Source organism: Micromys minutus, assembly GCF_963924665.1.
Source record: "Micromys minutus genome assembly, chromosome: 24".
Classification (NCBI taxonomy): Eukaryota; Metazoa; Chordata; class Mammalia; order Rodentia; family Muridae; genus Micromys; species Micromys minutus.
This window is the reverse complement of record NC_137959.1, coordinates 41,870,296-41,893,626: the sequence shown is the minus strand read 5'-3', so window position 1 is coordinate 41,893,626 and position 23,331 is coordinate 41,870,296. Positions and strand designations below refer to the sequence as shown.

Sequence of the window (23,331 nt, the reverse complement as noted above, 5' to 3'; positions counted from 1 at the left end):
GCACCACCCTCCTCCCCACAGAGGACAATGCCTGTGCGGTGTCCTCTGCAGCCAACACAAACCTACCCTAACAATGCTTCACCGCCTTGCTGCCTTATTTCCTGGCTTCCTCCTGAACGCAGAGACCGCTGACTGCTGCCTGGGAGACCGTGGAGACCGCGCCATGCCAAGAAATTACGCAAGCACCTTCACTTAAATCAACAAATAAAAAACGCAAGGACAAAGACAATCCAACCAAGTGCAAGAGGAAGCCGGGGCCTGCCTTTTCTTAGGACGGAAGAGTGAGAAAGGACTTTCTACATACAAGATAAAATTCAGATAAGAACTGTCTTCAAGTCCCAGACAGAAAGGGGACTGGGCTTCCTGACCCACAAGGTGAGCAGCATCCAGAGGTAAAGCCGATGCAGAAGCAGTGGGAACCTCTGCCCAGTGAAAGGGGAAAGTGACTGTCCTTTCAGCTTTTATATGAAAACTGGAGGAAGGATGTGAACCGAGACCGCCAATCCCACGATGAAGACAAAGTCGTCCACACACTAGTTCCGATGCCAGGGAGAGCTCGTCTCTCACATGCAGCCGTGGGGCACGAACCAGGACAGTCCCCATTGCAGAGCATGCGGCACCATCCATGTTGGAAATGTTCTGCCTACTTTGTGTTCAGACAGACTTCGTACAAAAGGGTTTTCTCAGAGCCTCGCTGTTTATAACAGTCCAGATTGGCGCCAACTCACACACCCACCGGTGGGCTAGCCAGCCGGTCAGGAGACCACTACAACACGTGGCTCGGTGCTGCCCCTGAAAGAAGACCAAGAGACCTGTCCGAGTTCCCTGACTGAAGATGTTAACTGTATGGTGAAGAATGCCCACCACGGTCAGGAGTACAAATCACGCACAACTGTCTGGACACTCACATGTGTACACGCCTGAGTGAGCCCCACCCGGAACCAGGATGGAACTTACAGGTCCCAGAATCCCCCAGCACTGGGCTCTCCTTCATACACTGCCTTCTAGAAATACTAAACACTGACTGCTTTATACATGGATCTGCTGTCCCTGCTTCAGAGACCCACGGAACTGTCCCACCCAGGGACCCCAGCCCTCCTGTTGTCTTTGTGGGAGTGGCTGTTTATCTCCAAGCGACTACTGGTCACTCTCTGTCGATTTGTGGGACCATGGGCATTTTATTACATAAGTATCTAGCAGCCGGGCACCATGGTTTATTAGCTGACTGGAGGGGTGGGCATGTAGGCTGTGTCCAGTTTGGGCTGTTACATCATAGGCACACAAAATTAGATCCCTGGACTGGAGAGATGGCTCAGTGGTTAAGAACAGTGACTGCAGGCTGGAGAGATGGCTCAGTGGTTAAGAACAGTGACTGCAGGCTGGAGAGATGCCTCAGTGGTTAAGAGCACTGACTGCTCTTCCAGAGGAGCTGAGTTCAAATCCCAGCAACCACATGGTGGCTCACAACCATCTTTAATGAAATCTGATGCCCTCTTCTGGTGTGTCTAAAGACAGCTACAGCGTGCTTATATGTAATAAATAAATAAATAAATCTTTTTTTAAAAAGAAAAAATTGTTAGTTCCCACAGCAGGTGTTTAGCTCTAGTGGACATTTCCACAGAGTCTTCCCTAAATAGTGGCACCATTAACGAGAGATGGAGAAGGGGGAAAAAAAAAAAAACCACAGGTGTGGCCTATAGTGCATAAAGAGGCCAATACAAAAGACGAAGGAAGAGGAGGAGGATGACACTTCTGGCAGAATCTATCCTACAATGGGGACTGGGTGGCCTTTGAGTTTGGGAACCTGGTAGGTAAGGCAGGTACACTGGGAAGTGGTTTTGTGTTTGTGAGTCTTGAACTACATGTAAGGATGACTGATTCAAAGCTGGGAGCCAGTCCTGCCTCTCCTGGATAGAGAGAGGGGCAGTAGCTTCCCCAGAAAGAAATGCTGACAGACCATAAGACCTGGCTCTCTAGGGAAAGGGGCTTATGAGAAAAAGCTTCCACGGTCCTCCAGCAGGGCCAGAGGGTGTGCTGCCAGGCAGAGAGCAGCTATGGAGGCCCTCGGTCCTACACACACTGGGAGGTAGGTCTCCTGGCACAGCATAAGTGCAGTAGAGAACGAAAGGGGGAGGGGAAGGGGGAGGGAAAGGGGGGAGGGAAGGGGGAGGGGAAGGGGGAGGGGAAGGGGGAGGGAAAGGGGGAAGGGGATACCATTTAAAGTGTAAATGCAGAGAATATCCAATAAAAAGTGATATATAAAAAAAATAAAAGAAGGGGCAGATCTTTGCATGTGAACCCAGTAGAGCCCAGTACCTTTTAGTATCTAGTGGAAAAATTCCTCAATGCAACAACCCAGGGAGCTGTGGATAGATGGGAGGCTGCTTGCTCAGGATTCGAATTCTGGTTCTTTCCCTGCCCACTGGGCCTCCTTCAGCAAAGCCCATGGCTCTCTTAAATCTTGGTGTGCCATCCTGTGACATGAAGTCAGCAAGAGCATACAGCCAAGATGGCTGCGAGACACAGCCTCAGCTGTAGCCTTGGGTCAAGACGGGCAATGGGTTCCTGCCTGGGCTGCAACGGTGTCTGGAGTGTACATATGCATGTATGTGTGCGTGTATGCATGTATGTGTGTGCATGAGAGTGTATGTATATGGATGTGTATGCACATGTATGCAAGTGTGTGTGTGTGTGTGTGTATGTGTGTGTGTGTGTGTGTAAAGCAAGGCCTAAAGACATATCCAACTCTCAGCAAGATACATCATAACCCACCATGTGGGTCATTTAAGAGGGACGGCATTGTCAGGGACCTGGGGACACAGCTGGGCTGAGTAGCAACCAGTGTAATTGGAAATCAACACATAGCTGACAAGCGGAGGGGACTGCTCACACCTAGGTAAACGGCATGAGTCAGAAATAACCTGGTTACCACGAAGTGCTCAGGGAGTGGACACGGGCTGTTGGGGATTTATTGGATTAAAATGATTGGGTGTCTATATGCACAGACACCAGGATTGACAGACAGACAACATGTGCATACACACACCCCTCATCCCATTAGCAAAGATGGGGATTTTTGTTTGTTTCTCGACACAGTGGCCCAAGCAAAATGCACATCCAGGATCCGGGAGTCAAGCCTAGTATTTCTTCCCATTTCAACAGGCTCACCCGCTTCTGGGGAAGGTTGGAAGGGCAAGGAGGCCTTAGGAAGGGTCTCCCAAGCCAGATCTGGAACAAGCGGCCATGAATACTGGTAGCTGCAGACTTTAAGAGTCAAACTGAAATGTGCCTGCTCACACAAGTGTGGATGACTCAAGAGATAGGGAGAAGAGGAAGCGTAGGAAGTGGCTGAACAGTGGGATTAGGACATCACTTTGTCATGCTTTTAGGCAGGCAAGTACCACCCATGCAGGCCGGAGAGGGACTCGTTAGTCCTGGCTCGGGCTAGGAGATGCCACCACCAGCCATGGGACACTCAGCATGGCAAGGGCACTGGGGACATGGCTCAGTCGGTAAAGTACAGGCCACACCACCATGAGGATCGGAGTTCAGTGCCCACGAGCACTCATGTAAAAGTCACACACGGCAGTACATGTCTGTAGTCTCAGTGCTGGGGACGCAGAGGCAGATGATGTAGCAGAACCGGCCAGCTCCAAGTTCAGTGAGAAACTCATTTTTAAAGAGTGGAGAATAGAGGAAAACACCCAACTCAAGACCGACCTCAACACACAGTGAGCACTTCAGCACACAGTAAGCGCACACACACACCCTCCACAAGGCCCTCAGAGAGTGGATCTAACGTGTACCTTAGGACACACCCGACCAGCCAAATGGTGGAACATTCCACAAAATCATGATCCTGGAATCTTTAAGAATGCCAGGGACCTCAGATGGGCGTGGTGGCACACACTGTTAATGCCAACACCCGGGAGGCAGAGGCAGACAGATCTCTTGTGAGTTTGAGGCCAGCCTGGTCTACAAAGAAAGTTCAGGACATCCAGGGCTACACAGAGAAAACTTGACTTGAAAAACTAAAAAGTTCTATTGTTCTTGGAAGAATGACAGGGACCTCAATGATCAGGAAAACCAAGGAACCATTACCTATAGCAGGTGATAAGGAACACTGGACTCCAGAAGGTTCCAGACCCCAGTGATTCCACACACCACATGACTGTGCTCGTGGCTGAGTGGAGGTGCAGAGATGACCGTAAAACCTTCACTGCAATTGGGAACGAACGCCTTCAAGTGTTTAGGGGCAATGGATCACCGTGTAATTTGTGCCCAAACAAGGGCAGGGGTGAAGGTAAGGTGGTCGGCATAGACAATGTATTAACTAACCGTAAGGGTCTGGATGAAGGACATTCAGTGTCTGTCTCATGGTCTTCTAACAGGTCCCCTTTACAGCTGCAGGCCCAGTTTACATACTCACTAAGCACATCTGGCCCAACACAGTTGCCAAATCTGCTTGTACCGGCTTCTAAGTCCGTCCAAAAGGTTGGAGATTCGTAGTGACCACTTTAATTAAAGGGGTACGAGGTGTCACAGGATCAAAAGAGTTCGCTGAAGGCCACAGTAGGCCTGAGCCTACCTCCTGTTGGCAGTGGTCCCAACAGCCCACCCCCCAGCCTCACCAACAGAGGCGGGTCTCCACGTCTTACACTCACACTGGAATTTGTTGTACAAGGTGGGTCTCCTTAAGACCTGCTGTGGCCGGTACAGCAGGAATTAGCAGGGCCTGAGCTGAGTCCAGGATGATGGGGAAGGTGACTCCAGGAAGTACCACGCCTGTGTTCCTGGAAGCGGAGTCCCACCCCTGGTTTCAGCTTCAGGCTCTGCCTACCTGTTTTGAGGCTGCCTCTGTGGACCTCACTTCTGGAGACCAGTAGATAAAGGTGGCTTTCCTCCAGCCCTAGGAAAAACCTGCCTGCTTCTTCCTGAGATGCCAAGAGCCTCCCTGTGGGCAACATCAGACCCCTAACCTCGGTGATGTTGGGTTTCTGACCCTCTGATCTTGGAAGCATCTGGTCCCAGGTCCTGGCTGGAGCAGTGTGGGGGCCTGGGATCATCTAGCCAGGAAGAGACAGGAAGGATGACTGGCTTACTTACTTGACACTCAGTCCGTGTGCAAGGGACTATTTGCATAAAACATTTTGAAAGAGGCTGAGAAAGGAGCCTAAGAGAAAATTGGCCACTAGCACAGAGAAGTCATACTTACAAGTCAGAGGACCAGCCTTCAAATTCCCAGGCAAGCTGTCTAACTATAGACAAGTTCAAAAGGAAACTAGCTAGGTATGGACACCATCCGAGGTGAATATGCCTGCCCACCAATGGTGCAGGACTCAGGGGAGCTGGGAGAGCTGGGGGCAGTAGAAATGGATGGCTCACTAAAGGTGGAGAAAAGGTACAGAGACGTGTAATAACACCCACCTATAATTGAAGAGTAAAATGGGGACTGAGCCTTACAAACACAAAGATCCAACTTCAATTTCCAAAAAAAAAAAAAAAAAAAAAAAAAAAAAACACATTAAATTAAACCAAACACCAAGCAGCCCCGGGAAGGAGGCAGGTTAGAGGCAGAGACAGATGAACCACTCTCTGGCCGGCCAGCCTAGCCTACTGGGTAATTTTCAGGCCAGTGGGAGAAAAAACAACTCAAGGTTCTGGCCTGACCTCCCTGCAGGTGTGTGCCGAGACATGTACACAAGTGGCCCCCGGGTGACTTGCTCCATGTTCTACTTCCTATTTAATATTTAATCACTATGATTAATATTAATTAATTTAATATTAAATTAATTAATATTAATGATCTAAATAGTTAATCCCATATTTAATCACTTTCCCAGGAGGCCCCTCAGATGTATACCACTCATCCCATTGCACAGAAGGATGCAGACTTGGGGAATGTGAAGGCATTACACAAGCTCTCCCGGGGCCGGGTGGAGCAATGGAGACGACAGGAAAGCAGCCTGGGCCAGAGACTCCTGCGACATATCCCACGGTCTTCAGAGCAGTTCTGAGGAAGAAGAACCAGAACATCCATGCACAGCATAGCTTGGCTGTCACACAGCGATAACCTAACAGTGTCCCGGAGGAAAATGGGGTCAAAATGCATGGTTGGGGGTGAGGGTGTGGAACTGGGGCCATTGAGATTTGCTGTGGGTTTGTGAAGAAAAAAAATAGAAAGGGGGGAAATGGAAAGAAAAGAGAGAGAGAAGGGTCACATCCAATCTCGGGGACCCCAGAGACGAACGTGGACAGAAGTTAATAAAAAGAGAAGGCAGGGCGCAATGAAATTTCACTACCTCCATGCGTGGGGGAGGGACTGGGGAGGAGCAGCTGTGAGGGAAGTCTTCAGAAACCAGAGAGAAAGTGACTCAGACAGACACCTGCCTTCAGGGCTTCCTGGGGACCAGCCACCTCCTAGATCATTTCTCAGGAACCTGCCAACATGGGCTGGCTCTATGGCCTGTGTGCCATGTGACCCAGGAGAGTCTCAGCCAAATGCAAGTCTCCGTTCCCTGAGCCCCACCCCTTCTTGCCAAGTGTGTCTGAGTCACGGCAGAAGCAACTGTCATGTTCCCTCCTCCCTCATGGGGCCTACCTCAAGATACTCCATGGTGTATGGAGGTAAGGGATTCTGCTCACTTAACCCAGAGAGGGAACACAGGAGGAGGATGTCTAACCAATGAGAAGCTGCTGGTCCATGGTCCACAGAGCACCAGAGCCACCAAGGCCAGCTGAAGTCCACCCAGAGTGTCAGAATCACCCTAGGTGCCAGTGTCTGGGGTGAGGGGCAGACTCTACACGCGGCTCCCACGCTCTCTGGGGCTGCAGGAGTCACTCCGTTACCTCTCCATAGGCGCTGAGGGGAGGCCTGTGGATGTGCAAGAGCCACGAAGACTCTGCTAATGCTACCTAAAACACATGAGGACCCTGTGGAAAGAGCAGAGGAGGAACCCAGAAGCCTGGGAACAAATCTGACTCTTATTGATTCATATGGCCAAGTGAATTCTTACAGAATTCTTACAGACCAAATGAGTCACCTCAGCCTCCCTCATATACCAGAAGGGGTGGGCCTGCCAGATGCTTGCTGCAGCTGGAACTCTGGGCCAGGGGTGGTCTCAGATCAGATCCCCAATACCCAACAAGACCCCCACATTTGATCTGCCTAGAAGCAAAGACTTATAAACCCTGGGAATCCATGAGTGGTCTTGCGGGTGACACACAAACTAACCAGGCCTCACATTCATGTTGTTCAGAGAGATCATGTGCAACGGTGACCTTGGTTCTGTGAGCTTCCGGAATCACAAGCTGTGGGCACATCGTCCCTGTCTACACTTGATCATGCTGTGCTGGGCTCTCTTCCCTCCAGTAGGTCAACAGAAGGTTCTGGAAGAGGCCTTGCAGTAGAACAGTTTCTGCCTAGATGTGGGGGCAGATGGGGGCTTAGCCTAACTAAGTACTGTACAACCTCCATGGTTTTCCCATGGCGGCTGCAGCTTCTGGGAGGATGGTGACTCTTCAGGAGATTTTTTTCCATGAGAAACTTGGAGCTGTGAGCTGCCTCCCTCCCATGACTGCCACTACGCCAGCCTCAGGATATGGCTTCTCTGCAGTCAGGGCTTTAAAAGAAGCCACTCGGATGGAGCAAGGACACCAAGGGTGGTCCATCAGGTTGGGGTTCTTAGTAGCTCAGGACACAAGATGTCCTCAGAGGATGATCAGGATGGGGCAAGGGAGATGGTGTTTTCCCAGTCAGGAGGAGCCGGGAGCTGGTACCTCCATCCCAGGCTTCCAACATGAGACATAGCAAGCTGCAGAGACACAGCACCTCCTCTGAGGGTGGACTGGCTCAACTGTGGCCTCTATACCCATGAGCAGCACTGTTGAACCCCCACTCCCAGCTGGGTCCTGTAGACAGGAAGCTGAGAAAGAGCTCAGCCCTCTAGCCCTGGAGGCCCATACTGACCACTGAATGGTGCTGTGCTTCCTGTCTGCTGTCACTGCTAAAGTTTCACCGGTCAAAAGCCCTCCAAGGAGATGGGTGGGATGGCTCATAGAGGAAAGAAAGATCCTTGTCAAGCCTGAAGTTTGAGTTCTGGGACCCATGTGACCAGAGGAGAGAATGGATTCCCATAATTTGTCCTCTGGCTTCCACATGCACGAAATAATTTTTTTAAAGTGTAATTAAAACCACTGCAGGAACTGCTCACTGTAGCCTGAGACAGCACAGACACAGCTGTGTTTCAGTGATAATCTTCCCCCTTCCCCTCTGCACAGACCATGACTGTGCTTCAGTGTAAATCTTCCCCTTCCTCTCTACACAAACAATGACTGTGCTTCAGTGTTAATCTTCCCCTTCCTTTCAATGAGAATCCAAAGCATGTCCACTTGGAGGCTTCCTGGGTATGAGACTACAGATGCATACATCTCCCATCCCACCTAAGGGAATGGGAGAAATGGTGCCTAGAGCTTACTATTTCATGCTCAGTATCATGATTTTACATTTGTGCCATACAGAAGAAATCCAAGGGAACAAAGACAGATGCTTAGCATGGGGCTGGATGGCTCCACTCCCCATCACCCACTATTCCAGTGGCTTTAGCTTCCCTCCCTCTGGGGTCTCTGCACATGCCCAGTAGTTATCCATAAAGTGCAGTTCTAAGGAGGAGCCAAGATCCAAGACAAGCCCATTGAGATGGCTCAGTGGGCCTGTCACTAAACCCAATGACCAGAGTTCAAACCCTGGGACCCACATGGTAAAATGAGAGAATCGACTCTCCAGAGTTGTCCTCTGACCTTCCTACACACGCATGTGCCCTACCCACTAACCACGTGTTTTATGAACCTGATGCTGGTGAGATGGCTCAGGGGGCAAAGGCACCTGCTTTGCAAGCTCGGAGCCCATATAAAAATGGAACCAACATCACAAAGTTGTCCTTGGACCTCCACATGTGTGCTATGCCCAACAGGTACCTTATACACATATACACAGTGATCAATAGATTTTGTAAAAGCCATGATGATAGGAGACAGAAACACACTCTCCTCCTTTTTGCACATGGATCCATTTTCACACCCAATCCCAGGAATTAGACGGCCAGGTCTACTCTCATCCCAGCAGATCTGCCTTGAGCCAAGCCCCTTTCACTCTATGGTACTGACCCAAAGCAACTCTGTCAAGCACCCAGTCTTGACTCTGCCAGGGTCCCTGGCCAAGGCCCAGTGTGTCCCAGTTAGGAGGTCCCCGGATGCACTTTCGGCCAGCTCTCTGGCATTTGACTGGTCATCAGCAGGGTGGGAGGAGAGCTCCAACATTTAGGTCCTCTATAAGCCAGATTGCTTTGAGCATGAGACAGGCAAGGTCCTACCCTGATGGAAGTAGCTGCCTTATTAAGGAGGGACATCTACCCATCTGGTAGATAGCCTTGTGCCCACTCATGCTCAGGGGTCCCAAACCCCAGCTCTAGCCCCTCCACCACCACGCACAGACACACACACCAAACACTTCATCTGTGTAGATCCTGGCTTTAGAGGTGACCCTGGGCTTTACCTTTTAGGACAAGGCTTGCGGCATCAGGACTAGACCAACACCATGTGTCTTTGCATTGATTCTCCAGGACCTTTCGGGCTGTCTGAGAACTTACTAAGTTGAATCTCTTTCAACAACCTGATCAACACAGACCTGGTGGCACCAGTAACAAGATTCTCAGGACACAGGAGAATGGAGACATCACAGATCTCAGCTGGGGACTCGAGTGTAAGCTACAGAGCTTAGAGGGACAGCCAGCCACAGGCAGGTGTCTGACATGAATCCCGCCTTTGTTCGAAGCTCCCTGCCCACCGTCACCAAGGAGCCCTGGAGCGAGTTCTTATATAAAACAGAGCGAAGTGAAGAAACACCATCGGGAAATCCAGATGTTCCTTATCTACAAGCAGCCGAGCCAGTTCCGCAACTACTGGTCACAGCCAGCTTGCCGCCAGGTGTCACAGGCCTGAGACTGATGATCACTTTAAACTAGTGAACTCCTGAATATTGACATCCCATTTGACACACGCACATGTGGACATGGCTGTTCTTGGTACAAGCACACTCATGACTCCAACCTCTGAGACTGGGGGTAGTGGGGAGGGGCTGATAGGATCAAAGGAAAAAATTACAAAACTTGGGACTCTCAAGCAGGCTGTGTGTGTGTGTGCATGTGTGCATCTGTGTGTATGTGTGTGCTCGATCTCGAGTGTGTGTGTGCACGTGCATGTGTGCATATGTGTGTGTGTGCACACGTGCATGTGTGCTAGCATTTTTTTATATGAATCATGTCAGTTAAAGAAATTGCCCTCTCTTTTCTGCTCTTTTTTGTCAGGGTCTCATGTAGCCCAGGCTATCCCTAAACTACCTATGGAGCTGGGGGGGGGGGGCTTGACTCTGAATGTAGATCCTCCTGTCTCCACTTCTAGAACGCTGAGGTGATCGATAAGCACCTCTGGTTGAAGTCTTCCTTCTACTGTGGGAGGAGAGCCTGGGGGAGCTCCTAATTACCACCCTGCCCCCCAGTGTTCACTCGGACAGTGTCATCCCTTGCCTACAGAGGGGACTAAGTCTGGAGCTCCTTCACGGGACTGCGAGGGGTACAGCAGGGGCTGTCAGTCCTCATCCGTGGGGGTTGTTGCTACCTCTACCCACTCCCACTGAGCCTTCCATCTGCTGGGCAACAGTGAGCACCGTGGAAAGGACCCTGCACACAGTATGACCACCACCTTGAGAGAGACCCCGAGCCAAGGAGCACTCAGCTGTATAGGCTCAAGTTATCTGTTCCAAGCTTGGGGGCAAAATGTTCTTCAGCCAGGGATGGAGAATGGAACCAGACCCGGCACGTCATGGGTTTGCTCTCCGTCATTTCCGGTCTTGCCACAGAAGCTTGAAAGAAGGCTTAGAAACCTGTGCCCACAGCTGAGCTGCAAGCCTCTGGCTCCTTTGATTGGCAAGATGGTAGTGTGGATCGAAGTCACACCTCAGTGTAAATCGTTAAGATGACAAGGGGAAGAGGCTGTAATCTTTTTCTCTAAGATCCCTGTGTACTGGAGAATTATATTCTGATGGGTGTGAGTCAGCCTCAGGCTAAGAATATATATGTATAAGTTCTGTGTTATATAGAACATATATACATACATACATACATATATGTGATGTATACATATCACTTCTTTATGTGCAATGGACGCCCTGTTATTCAACCCAGACTCCAGTGACTGTTGTGTGTTGAGCTGGGCTAAGGAAGATGCCTACTCTCTCTGCCATTTCTTTAACTGACATGATTCATATCAAAAAGGCTACACACACATGAACACATGCATGCATACACACACACATCCATGTACATATACAGCTTTCTCAGTATATACCAAGTTTTATATATATATATATATATATATATATATATATATATACACACATATACACATATATGTTGTATACATACACACATACACACACATATGTATTATATATATATATATATATATATATATATATATATATATATATATATATATATATATATATTAGAATGCAGGGCCCTGCATATGCTAGGGCAAGGGTTGGGTCTCTTTTTTAAGTTAATCTTTATCTTTTTATGAATATGGGTGTTTGTGTGTGTGTGACCACATGTATGCAGAGATCCCAGACGTTGGAAGAATACATGGGTCTCCTAGAACTGGAGTTACAGATGGCTGGGAGCTGCCATGCGGGTCTGGGAATTGAACCCGGGTCCTCTGGAAAAGCAGCCAGTACTTTAATGGAGAAGCCATCTCCCCAGCCTGAGCGCCGGGTCTTCAACATACAAATCTGTGATTGTTTTCCATACCATCTTTAAAGTCTGGCACATTTATGAGTATATGAACAGCTTGCCAAGTCCTGATTTAAAAACCAGTCAAATTCCCCATGACTATAAGTAGAGAGGCCAGATTCTTTCTGAGGAGGCCCCTAGGGTCACGTGTATAGCCTGACCTTCTCAGACCAGCCCCTGTACGGCCCTCCTCCTGTCTGGCACGCTGCCTGGCACGCTCATCTTTCTACTCCTATTAATCTCAGACACTGCTCTCCCGGCCCCACACTCAAGGTCAACTGTGACCCGCTTCCACCCACCAGGATGGATGCCTAAGGGCAGAGAGTGCTGGCATTTTCCTCAGCCTAACGTAACATGCAACAGTCGCTGGAGCCTGGGTTGGATGACAGGGTGCCCATTGCACATTCCCATCTCCTGGCACCCAGGCCTGGATCTGGAGAGCCCAGGAGGATAACAAGGTCAACAGTCAGGATGCTAGGACAGGTGGGAGTCACGCCCACCGCAGGAGCAGCCCGGAGGGCAGAGTCGAGATCCTTGGAGCTGGCTCCTAGCCTCCCAGGAGCAGGAATTTCTAGTCTCATGTTCTACTGTGCAGGACATCAGAGAGCTTTGTCCAGCATCAAAACCAAAGAGTCTTGCAACTCCTGTCACTCTGGAAACAGCACAAGAGAGCTGCCTCACCAGCCTAGGGGCTGAACCTCAAATCCGCCTCAACCCCTTAACTTGGGGATTTCCCCCATCTCTCTCAGCCTCTCATTCCCTTCTAGTCTCTTTGACTTTCTTCCTCAGCACATCTGAATTAATAAGACTATTGACGAAACATTTCTTCTCTCATCTCTCTCCTCCCCTCTCCATGAACTAATCTGTGAAAACCATGTGCCGTATCACCCTCTGCACTGCCCAAGACTCTCCAGTCAATACTTGTCGAGAACCAAACGATGCCCATCGGAACCTTGGTGTTCTCTGTGCCAAAATTGCCATAAAGTTCACCTGGAGGCCAGAGGCCTCGGAGGGGACCCAGCCAGTCTCAGGACACCTGTGTGTGCTGTGAAGCTAACCAGCACCTGGGGTACAGCACATACCAAATGATCATAAAGCCAAGTCATGACATTTGCAGAAGCAATCCCAGAATGAACTGGGTTCCTCCCCAAAGCCTCTTGGGGGTGGGGGTTGGGGGTGAAGCACAGGGTTCCAGCCCCAGCAGGATACAGTGTGTCCCCTGACCTTCTTCCTTCACATCATTCCTGGGGACTGGTCTTTTAGTATAGTTTCCTTGTTTCTTGCGGTACTAAGGATGGAAGCCAGGGGATTATGCATGGATCCACCACTAAGCCCCACTCTTCCCAGACCCTGACGGAAAGGCCTTGTGTTTATAAGGTCAGCTTTGAAGACAGCTCACCTGACACATCTGGCCTTTTCTGAGGACTGCCTGCATCTCGAACCTCCCCTATAAGTCTACAGCACGGGTCACCACACGCCCGAGGCTCTCTCATTTTCAGTGTGCTACAGAGAGTACCGCCAGGTGGGAGATACACCTGCAGGCAGGTCGCCTTTGAACAGCTCAGGGGAACGAAGCCCACCTGGCCCAGAGCATCTCCAGATGGGCTTCACCAAGCCCACACCTGCACACTCTTAGAATCCCTGATGACAACCCACTGCGCATCGGGAGCACTTAGGGAGACCCAAACCATCAAAAGACAGAGGAAGAGAAAGAATAGGAAAAAGTGAAAGGAAGCCATCAGCGTCAACGGAACACACTTCCAACTCCTGCTAACCACACACTACAAACGTGTAAGGACACACTTGGCATTAGCAAAGGATTATGGCACACCACTAACCCACGAGGCTGCAGAGAATCATGAATTGTCTGGGGTCCTGTGGTTCACAACCCTAACACCAGGATTCTTACATTAACACCAATACGGATGCATACAAAATAACCTTTGTAAATAAATGCACAGATATCTAAGAACCACACCGTCAAGTGTTTCGGTCTCAGGCATCCTCCAGGAGAAAATAAAATTTGGAATATTACAAAACATCTTCTGTTGTTTCCAATTTAACCTAGGCCCTCCCCACCCCCGCCCCCCATCCCCCACCCTCAGCATGAAAAGACCATACTTGGGTGGTTTGTTCCCCATGGACAAACATGGGAGGGAGTTCTGGGTGTGCTGTGGGTTTCCACTCTCAGACTTTACAAAGCTGGCTGGGGGTGGGGAGCTGTCACCAACCTACTGCCCGGACCCCAACTGCCCCATCACGGTCACAGAAACAACTTTGTGGTTGTTGGTTCTGAAGAGAAACTTCTTGCAGTGGCTTCTGTAAGGTTATCTTAGAGGATTCTCTTGAGGTTTAAAGACACAGTTCAGAGTGGGCGTGTGTTTTGTCTTTTAAGAAAGGGTTACTCTGTGGCGCTCGGACTGAAACTCACTCTATAGACCAGGCTGATCTCTATCTCCGAGATCCACCTGTCCCTGCCTCCCGAGTGCTGGGATGAAAGGCGTGTGCTACCTTGCCTGGCTCAGAGAAGATTAAAAAAACAAAAAACAAAAAACAAAACACAGGAGCCCTACTGAGCCACTTCGATTTTCAGATTTTGTGTGGCCTCTTTTTTTTTTTTTTCTGGTCCCCATCCCTTTGAACCCCAGCAGCCTTTAAAAGTCCATGCAGCTGTCCGTGTGTGCAGAGGTATTTAAACTTCCTGGAATCGGAGAAAACTACGTTAACCCCCTGGCTAGGTGGCCTGCTAGCTCCATGCCCTTAAAGAGCACAGGCCTCAGTTTCTCATCCCCAAAATGGGCTGGCCTACCCAGGTTAACTGCTGAGCTCTGTGCCTTGAGCCTAGTCGGGTTGCTTCCTTAGAAGCAACTTTTCTTTCTTTTCAGCGCCAAAGGAGGTGCTAAGAAGAATCTCAGTGTTCAGTGATCCATGGGATCCCGGGGGTCAGATACAGGACCCCAGGGGACAGATGTGGGGTCGATCCCATGTTTCGTACCAAGTCGCCCAGACTCACCAGGGTTTCCACCTCGTCCCTTTCTAGCGCCTTGTACCGGTGGTTCTGGCCCAAGAAGGCCAGTTTTTGCAGAAACTTGAGGCGTCTGCCCATGATGAGCTGGTGTCCAGGCTGCTCCACGGCCGGGCGTGGGGCAGGTCGCAGTCCCTGCCCGCGTCCCTGGGGCCCTAGCGAGGCCGCGGCTCCTGCGCGCCCAGGCTTCCCGGGCGGCCAGGTTGCCTGGGAGCCGCCTACCTGGTCCCCAGGTGAGCTCCGCCCCTGGGCAGGGCTCAGCAGCACCGCCCTCTGCCCGCCTGGCCCGCCCCGCTGGCGCCAGGACCCCAAACTCCCAGGGTCAGTCGCAGCGGCTCTGGAAGGATCAGGAAAGCCACGGTGTGGTCTCAAGAGCTATGATTCTTGTCCAAACCTGCCAGAGCAAAAGAATCACCTGAAACGGGGGAAGTCCTGAGCCAAAAGCCTTATTTGGGATAGAGCAGCTCGGGGCCAGTCAATTATCTGGCCTCTCTGAGCCACCTGGCCGCATCTGTAATTGAAATAGACCTTACCTACAGGAGCCTCACCTACACCTATGTAGATGAACCCTTGGGAGTAGGGAAACTGGGGTTACCACAGCCACCTGCGGGAGATACTTGATGTTCACCTGTAGAGCTCACGTCTATCTAAAGATCAGAACAGCACCCCGGTCCCAGGGAAATTGGGCATTCTGTAGGTAGTGTGATCCTGAAGGGCTCAGCCCAGAGCGTGTGTTTGCAATGGCAGCCTGCCGGTACGCTGTGGCGGGGAGAGGGCTATCGCACACTTTGGGGTGCCTAGTGTATGCTCTGGAAAGCCACAAGGCTTTAGGGTGGACCAGGGTCCCTAACTCCACGGAGCAGAGGTGGACCCGGAGAAGGCTGGGTCATACCGCATCCTGGGTTTACTTTTGATCAACTGACTGCATATTTGTGTGACTAACCTGCCCCCTCCCCGCCCCTTTTGAGCAAATAGTTGCCACCTGCCTCACTGGCTCCCCCAAGCGGTGGCTTACTGCAGTCCTTGTCAACCTGATGGGACACTTTAGTGGGCTTCACGTCTCCCCTGTGTCTTTCTCTCTAACAAAACCGAAGCACTTCCATCATCCTGCCCATTCCCTACCACGATGCCTGCTCCCAGTGAGGCCCCTCCCCCAGCGTGAGACCTCACCCCACCCCACCCGGTTATTACCAAAAAAAGGAGGGAAACTGCAGGACTCCCTCTTTGCAGTCCCAGCCAGATGTGTGCGACCTTGGGTACTTTTCTGGTCTCTCTCTCCACCAAAGTTTACTCCTTCATGAAGTGAGGGAGACACTGCCTACCCACCTGTGTTAGTCGGCGTCCCAGAAGAAACCAGCACCAGAGAGCTGGAGTGAGAGACCTCCAAAGATGTGGACACGGTAGGAAAAGCATAAAGGACCTGAGAGAGCAATAGGGTGAACTGCCTACTGTGCGTGGAGGGCCTTCAGGATAGGCACTGAGAGAGGAGACCCACTGTGTGCAAGTGGGGGGAGCTTCAGGGGGAAAAGTGGCTCTGAGCATGTGCCAGGAAGCCACCGGTGTCTCTTCCTGGTCTGAGTCTCTGGGAGAAGAGTAAGAATACATTCTGTAGGCGCAGAAAAGAAACTTCCAGAACAGATGTCAGGGCCTACTGTGTGGTCGGTGTGTACTTGTGCAATGGGAAACCTCTGCTACTGCCTAGCACTAGCACCTAAGCCTCAGGAGAGTCTGTGGTTCTTGCAGAGAACACGTGGGAACTTAGCTTCATTATCTCCTGGGTCTTCTGCAACTTGCCTCCTGGGACTCTAAGAAGGATGCTCTGGTGGTGAGGAACCTCTCTCCTCTCCTCCCCTCTTCCCTGTCCTCCCTTCTCCCCTCTCCTCCCGGCTCCCCTCTCAGGGCATGGCTGATGGGGGCAGGGCAGGTTCTGGCAGCAGCAGCAATGGGCTGGTTGGCTAACACCCCCCCCCTGCACAGCTCAGCCCCTGGATTCCCATCACCACCGATGTGTGGAGGCTGGATTTGTGTACAGGTATGAGAATGTGCAGGAAGAATGAGAGGAGACTCTTCGTGGTAGATATCACGGAACACTCCACGAAGGAAGCAGGCCAAGGAAAGATCAGCATGGTGCCTGGAACTGGCAGGGTGGGCACACTCAGGCTTCGGAAACTAAGGTTTGGGTGGCGGCGAGGAGAAAATGTAGCCCGCATGCCTCTGCTAGATTTTTATTTTCTGAACCCTTGTCACTGCCCTGCAGGCCGTGTTCTCAGATCATCTCCCTGGCACTGTGAACTACATGCACAGTGTGACTTTGTAAGTCAGCTGTCAGTTTAAACTTATTTGTCCAGTGCTTTTCTATTGGCAGACACTTGATCAGAGGCGGGGAGAGGGGCTTTGAGGTTTCCTTTCCAGCCACTTTCCTGTCCCTCTGAGTTTGCTCTTCCCACATGTGTGTCCTGCTGGTTTCTCACCTCCTCATGCTTCATGCCTGCTTTTTCTTTTTTTTTTTTTAAGATTTATTTAATTTTATTTATAGGAGAACATTGCAGCTGTCTTCAGACACACCAGAAAAGGGCATTGGAGGCCGTGAGTCACCGTGTGGTTGCTGGGGAGCTGGGGAATTGAACTCAGGACCTCTGGAAGAGCAGTCAGTGCTCTTAACTCCTGAGCCATGTCTCCAGCCCAATGCCTGCTTTTTATCTTTTATCTTGATCTGGAGTAAGCAGGGCTCTTGTACAGATGTTCTCGGCAATGACACCTGTTTGGTTTTTTTTTTTTTTTTTTTTTTTTTTTTTTTTTTTTGTCTCTTGTCACCTGACATACTGTAGTGGCCCCTACAGGTTCCAAAAGTTTTTTGATTTTTTTTTTCCCTTTGAGAAGTTCTATTTCATTTTTATCTTCACCTTAGAAGATTCTAGAACCCGAATTTTAAGGAATGTCCTCAGACAAAGCAGCCACCCCATCTGGGAACCCCTGAGGTGTGCAGTTTGGAGATGACCTGACAGCTGGGCCAAGGGCAGGGCCAAACCAGAAGCATGTAGCCTTTCTTGAAATGTCTGTTCTGGACACCTTGAGCAATGAATGAGGTCACAGCGGTCAACTCCCTTCACTCTCTCCTGGAGAGCGGAGCCCTTCATTCTCTGTGAAAAAGCTCCCAAGAATGCATCTAGAAAAGCAGGCCTGACACAATCTCAAAGGCACCTGAAATTTATTTGGTCATAAACTGCACTCTCGGGTTTGGCCAACTAGAGGTGCCCTCTTCAAAGAGGGTGCATTGCACACAGGTGTATTTCAGACACATTTTTGAAAGTTGTAGGAACGAGCAGGAAGTGACACCGTTCTTACCCAAACACTCCCCTGCTTGTGTGTTAGCAGCTCACACAAAATAGTACAACCAAGGGAAGCAGGTGTGGCACACCTGTGGCCCCAGCACTGGACAGTTAGAGGCAGGAGGATTGCTATGAGTTCAAGGCCAACCTGCGCTACAGTGTGAGACCTTGTCTTAAAGCAGTAGTAACAATATATTGTACAGTTGAAGAAAGCTAAATCACTAGAGGGAAAAATAAAACATCTCGTTGATTCAACACACTTGTATGTGTGCATGCGCGCTCTTGTGCTAGCTAGTGCTCCTGGAAGTGCACAGGCGGTGTGACCACAGAGGTCAGCCTTGTGTGTTTTCCTCTGATGATCTTCACCTTGGTTTTTGAAACGAGGTCTCTCACTGGTGTGGCCAGTAAGCCATGGGGATTGCTCCTTTGTCCTCCCAGCACTAGGATTCTCAGGGTCTCATCGAGTTGAACTCAGGTCTTCATGTTTGCATGGGGAGTGCTTTGCAGACTGAGCCACCTCCCAGGCCCTCGACAATATTTTTAAAGCCGTGCCCAGGGTCTGGGGGAAGGAACCGCAAGCACAGCAAACTCTGGCCCTGTCTCCTAGTGGATAAGACAGGACTACTGTGACTCTCTGTGTGGTGCAATACCAGGCCGTGAGGTAGCGGGCTGGGTGGGAGAGGACGTGTCCTCTTCTAACGCCTCCTGTGTCACTTTCCTCACTGTTGTATCCAAGTGTCTGACATAGCAACTTAAGGAAGACATTTGTTTTTTACCTACAGTTCCAGGAAATACATTCAATCATGGTAAGGGAGTAGCGGCTGGAGGAGGCGGCTGCTCACACTGTACTCAGTCAGGATGCAGAGAGAGGTAGATGCTGGTGCTCAGCTGGTTTTTCTTTTTTAGGAAACCCAAGACCCCAGCCCACCGCATGGTGCTACCCTTATTTAGGCTGGTTCTTCCCTATCTCAGGTAACCTAGATAACCCCTCCGGGACAGGCACAAAGATTTGTTTCCGTAGTGACTGTAAACTAGCATGTTAAACTCACATCAGAGGGTGGGTCCTTATCCGAAATGAAGATCTTTATACATGAACTGCTCTTAAGCCTGCAGGAGGAAATTCAGCCTGGGTTAACAGGGTCCTTGTCGAAGGTGTTCACCAGGAAGATTGCCAAGACATCGGTTTAAGCCAATGGGAAGTCTATTAGCTGGCCTGTGGCTACCCAGTGTAGCATCGAGCCTTTCTCAGGGTGAGATTTTAAGCATACAAAAACAAACCATGTTCTGGGTTGACATACTTCAGTTAGCAAGAACAGTTAGCCAGAAATGGAACCACAGAAGCCCCCAAACAAAGTTAGTCCATTTAGAGACTGTCCCCAAACTGTGGACATTTATGGGTTAGGCCTTTGTTTGTTTTGGCAGACAGTGCCCTGTAGGTACTGAATGGTGTTCCATCGTGGTACTGGGTGTGCTAAGATCTCAGCCCCTGTAACAGTTCTGACACCAACACTGGTGATGTCATCAGAGGGACAGTAGGGGAGATAGGCTGGTAAGGAAGGCTCAGAAACTGAAGAGTCACCAAAGAGGACCTGAGACCACCCAACCCTGGAAGGAGCAAGAAGCCTCCAGCCCCAGATCCTGCAGAGAGATCGTGGCCCTGCCAGTACCAGATTTCAGACTGTGACTTAGGGTTTGGGGTCCTGAGGGTAGGTGCTGTTCACTGTTACAGCCCAGAGCTGGGGACAAGCAGTAATGTCGTGTAGACAATATTATATTAAAAGAGGTGACCCAGCACAGAAAAACAAATAGTTCATGTTTACACTCACACAGGGAGCTTAGCTTCTAACCATCAAAAATATGAGTCTTTGTGGGAGAGAGTCAAGGCCAGGAATGGAAAGGGGTCATGGGGGTGGGGGGTGTAGAGAGCAGTAGGATGAATGTTGTGTTAAAGTAGAAGAGAGAGGAGAATGGGGGGGTAGATACAGTCAGGAAGGACTGGGGAGTGGGGAGGTGAGGGATCAGCCAAAACCAAGTGTGTAGGAAACCCCATAATGAGATCTGTATACTAATTGAGAAGGGAAAAGAGGAAGAGGGGAAGGGATGGAAGGGGAGGGGGAGAGGAGGAGAGACTACAAAGGGGCCAGGTCTGAAGAGATGGCTCATCAGTTAAGGGCAGTTAAGGGCACTTGCTTATCCAGAGGAGTCAAGATCAATCCTTAGCTCCCATGTCAGGGAGCTCACAACCACCTACAACTCCAACTCCTCCTCAGACAACCTCTTTTGACCTCCATTGCTTTCAGGTTTGTGCATGGTACACATGCACACAGGCAGGCAACGCTTTTATACACATGATATGAAATTAAGTAAATAAGTCTCTTTAAAACAAAAACAAAAAATGAACAAACGTGGTACCTTGGGTGGGGAAGTGGCTGGGAAGTGACACGAGGACACAGAACTGAGAGGGAGGAAAGGGACCCTGGGGGAGGGGTGACTCCAAGGAGCAGAGGCACAGCCAAGGTCAGCAGCAGGGGTGTGCCACAGCTCAGAGTCTTCTCCAGATCTGTCCTGCGGTCACCTCCTGGTGACATCAACCATCTTGTAGGGTGTTCATTCCACCAGAAGGGACAAGCTCCAGCCTGTGCCTGGGAACACCAGGGACCCAGCAAAGATGCCCCAGGACTCACTGGAGCCCAAGGGATAAACACATAGCTCAGATGCCTGGCGCCCTCTCCCTCCTCCCCCAGCCCTAGGCATCTCTATTCGGTCACCGGGTCACAGTAATGGGTCATTTTCCCTGGGCTGAGGCAGGCCTGGGAATCCTTCTCTTACCGTTCTTAGAAACCACCGCAATTGTTGACACCTGACATATGACTGTACCTATTTACTAAAGGGTTTTCCTGGGGAGAAGGCAGAGCCTGGCTAGGAGGACTTCCAGAAACCTTCTAGAAGGTAGATACACAGATGGAAATCTCCAAGTCACAGATCTATGCTTCCCAGACCAGTGTTATGGTGTGGTAGGAATGTGTGGTTCCGGATAAATGGCTCACCGGGGCTGGAGAGATGGATCCTTGGGTCATGCCTTGCTGTGGGACACTTGGGGGCTCAGAACCAAGGCCAAGCAATGCCGCCATCGCCTGCATCTGTGATCCCAGCACCCCTCACTCCCCAGCTCTTTGTGGAGCTTCCTCTTTTCCCAGGCCTAAGCATAAGGTTCCCTCTCAGACTTGAGAACCCTGCTGCCACACTTTCTGCTGCTCAGTGAACACCCGGCTCCTCCAGTTTGAAATAGCCTCTCACCGAGAACCACGAGAAATTGAAAATAATCGCAAGCCCCCTCCTGAGGTTGTAGAAGCAGTAAACAGCAGCTGCTGGGGAGTGAAGACACTTCATCGGAGCTGCCTATGAACTGCAGGAGACTCCAGAGATGCAGAGTTTTGAGTTGTCAGCAGTGCTGGGGCAGGCTTCCCTGTCTCCCAGGCTCCCGTGGGTAACCCCCATCTGTCATTGATTCACAGGTGGCCTGGGATAGATTAGTTTTCTTGGCTAGTTACTGCCCTCTCTGAGGTAAATCAAGTTTCCCTGGGGAATGTCCTGCGGGTGAGCTCAAACCTCCAGCTAAACTCTGTGCCACTGTTATAGGCTGTTAGGACAAAGTGGGCGAGGTCAGTGAGGAAGAGTCCTTCTGTGTGGCCTTGAAACAGGTGTCTACAAGCTACTTGCCAATTACAAAGAGAAAGAAGCAGTCACTTCACAGGGAGACACTTCGGAGGAACCAACCTAGCCATCACCAGAAAGGGACAGTAGTGTGCTGTACCCTGGGAGGAAAGGTGCATGAAGGACATGTCACCCCAAGGCTGTTCCTACCTGAAACCCAGCCTGAATCTCAGCCCTGCGGTGCTGAGTGAGATTTCTTGGGGAGTCTTTCTATCCAACCCAGAGAGAGCAGAGAGTGGCAGACCGGACCCAATTCCATTCGTGTCCAGTATGGCGAGCCAGCGAGTATATTGGGATAATTTCCAGAAGCATGGGGAGGGGTGTTCACCAACAATTCCACCCCAGCATGGGGGGTACATAGATGGAGTGTCCACCCCTAGTCAGTGCTCTTCTCCTGGTTCCTCCAGCATCTCCAGGAGGGATGCTCACAGCCAGGGCTATGAATGGCTGTGACCTCGGGCGAGGATCTCAGGAGGCTGGGTGACCACAGCTGGGCCAAGTCTAACATAGCAGTGGCCACCTCACAGAGCTACACAGTGGGGAATCCAGTCACAAGGGAAAGCGTCCCAGGAAGTCACTGGCTCATTTCTTCAAAAGCTGTAGGCACCAGGAAGAGATTGTAGAACATTCCAGAAGGAAGGGGACCAAAGATGCATCTCAACCAAATATAGCTCATGAGGCTAGACCCAGAAAAACATTTTACCTTCTGTCAGAGGGGGTAAGGTGGGGACAGGCAGGTGGCAAAGGGAGTGCGGTGGAGGAGATGGGGAAAGAGGGAGAGAGAGCAGAGTAGGGGAACCAAGAGAGGATACTTGTGGCTCAGAAGGTGGTTGCTATGAAATTCCACTTACATATTGTCCAGGAAGTGACATGAAGTCTCAGCACAGACATGGGGAAGCCAGGCTAGAAACAGCATGGTAGGGATTCCTATGTGGTAATGGGCCATTCTGTTCTGAAGGAGGTGACAGTCACATACATGATGCAAGTTACCCAGTGGCCCAGAGACTGCACACTTGCCCTGTAGAAAGCCCATGTTCCTGGTTCTGATATCACACAACAGCCATGTAAGGGTTAACTGGCAGCTGCCATGGTTCCCCACACCTGCGAGTTCTCTCCAGAGACCTGGGGGCCATCCTGGCACCCTCTGGTAACCCTATACTTATCCCAAAATAAACATGTGAAAGAAACATCATTGGGCTGGAGAGATGGCTCAGTGGTTAAGAGCACTGACTGTTCTTCCAGAGGTCCTGAGTTCAAATCCCTTCCACCCAAGTTCCTCTGTGGCTCCTCCAGAACACTTCTGCCTACCTATGTGTTCTGCTGTCTGTCCCCGAGGCCTGTCATCCTCACGAGAGTCAGGCAGAATCTGCCTTTTCCCAAAGTCATCCCCAGCCTCTGGCAGAGTGTCTGGCACATA

The 23,331-nt window shown here is 50.6% G+C and overlaps 1 protein-coding gene across 1 annotated transcript in view; it reads right to left on the bottom strand.

The window, feature by feature from the left end:
- Positions 1–14,952, bottom strand: part of ATP2C2 (ATPase secretory pathway Ca2+ transporting 2) — a gene marked incomplete at its 5' end in the record, with an annotated part of 56,423 nt that extends 41,471 nt beyond the window's left edge. The window contains one exon of the mRNA XM_080937199.1: positions 14,860–14,952. Coding sequence (XP_080793325.1) covers positions 14,860–14,952 — 93 coding nt within the window. The remainder of the gene's footprint in view (positions 1–14,859) is intronic.
- Positions 14,953–23,331: the final 8,379 nt, after the last annotated feature.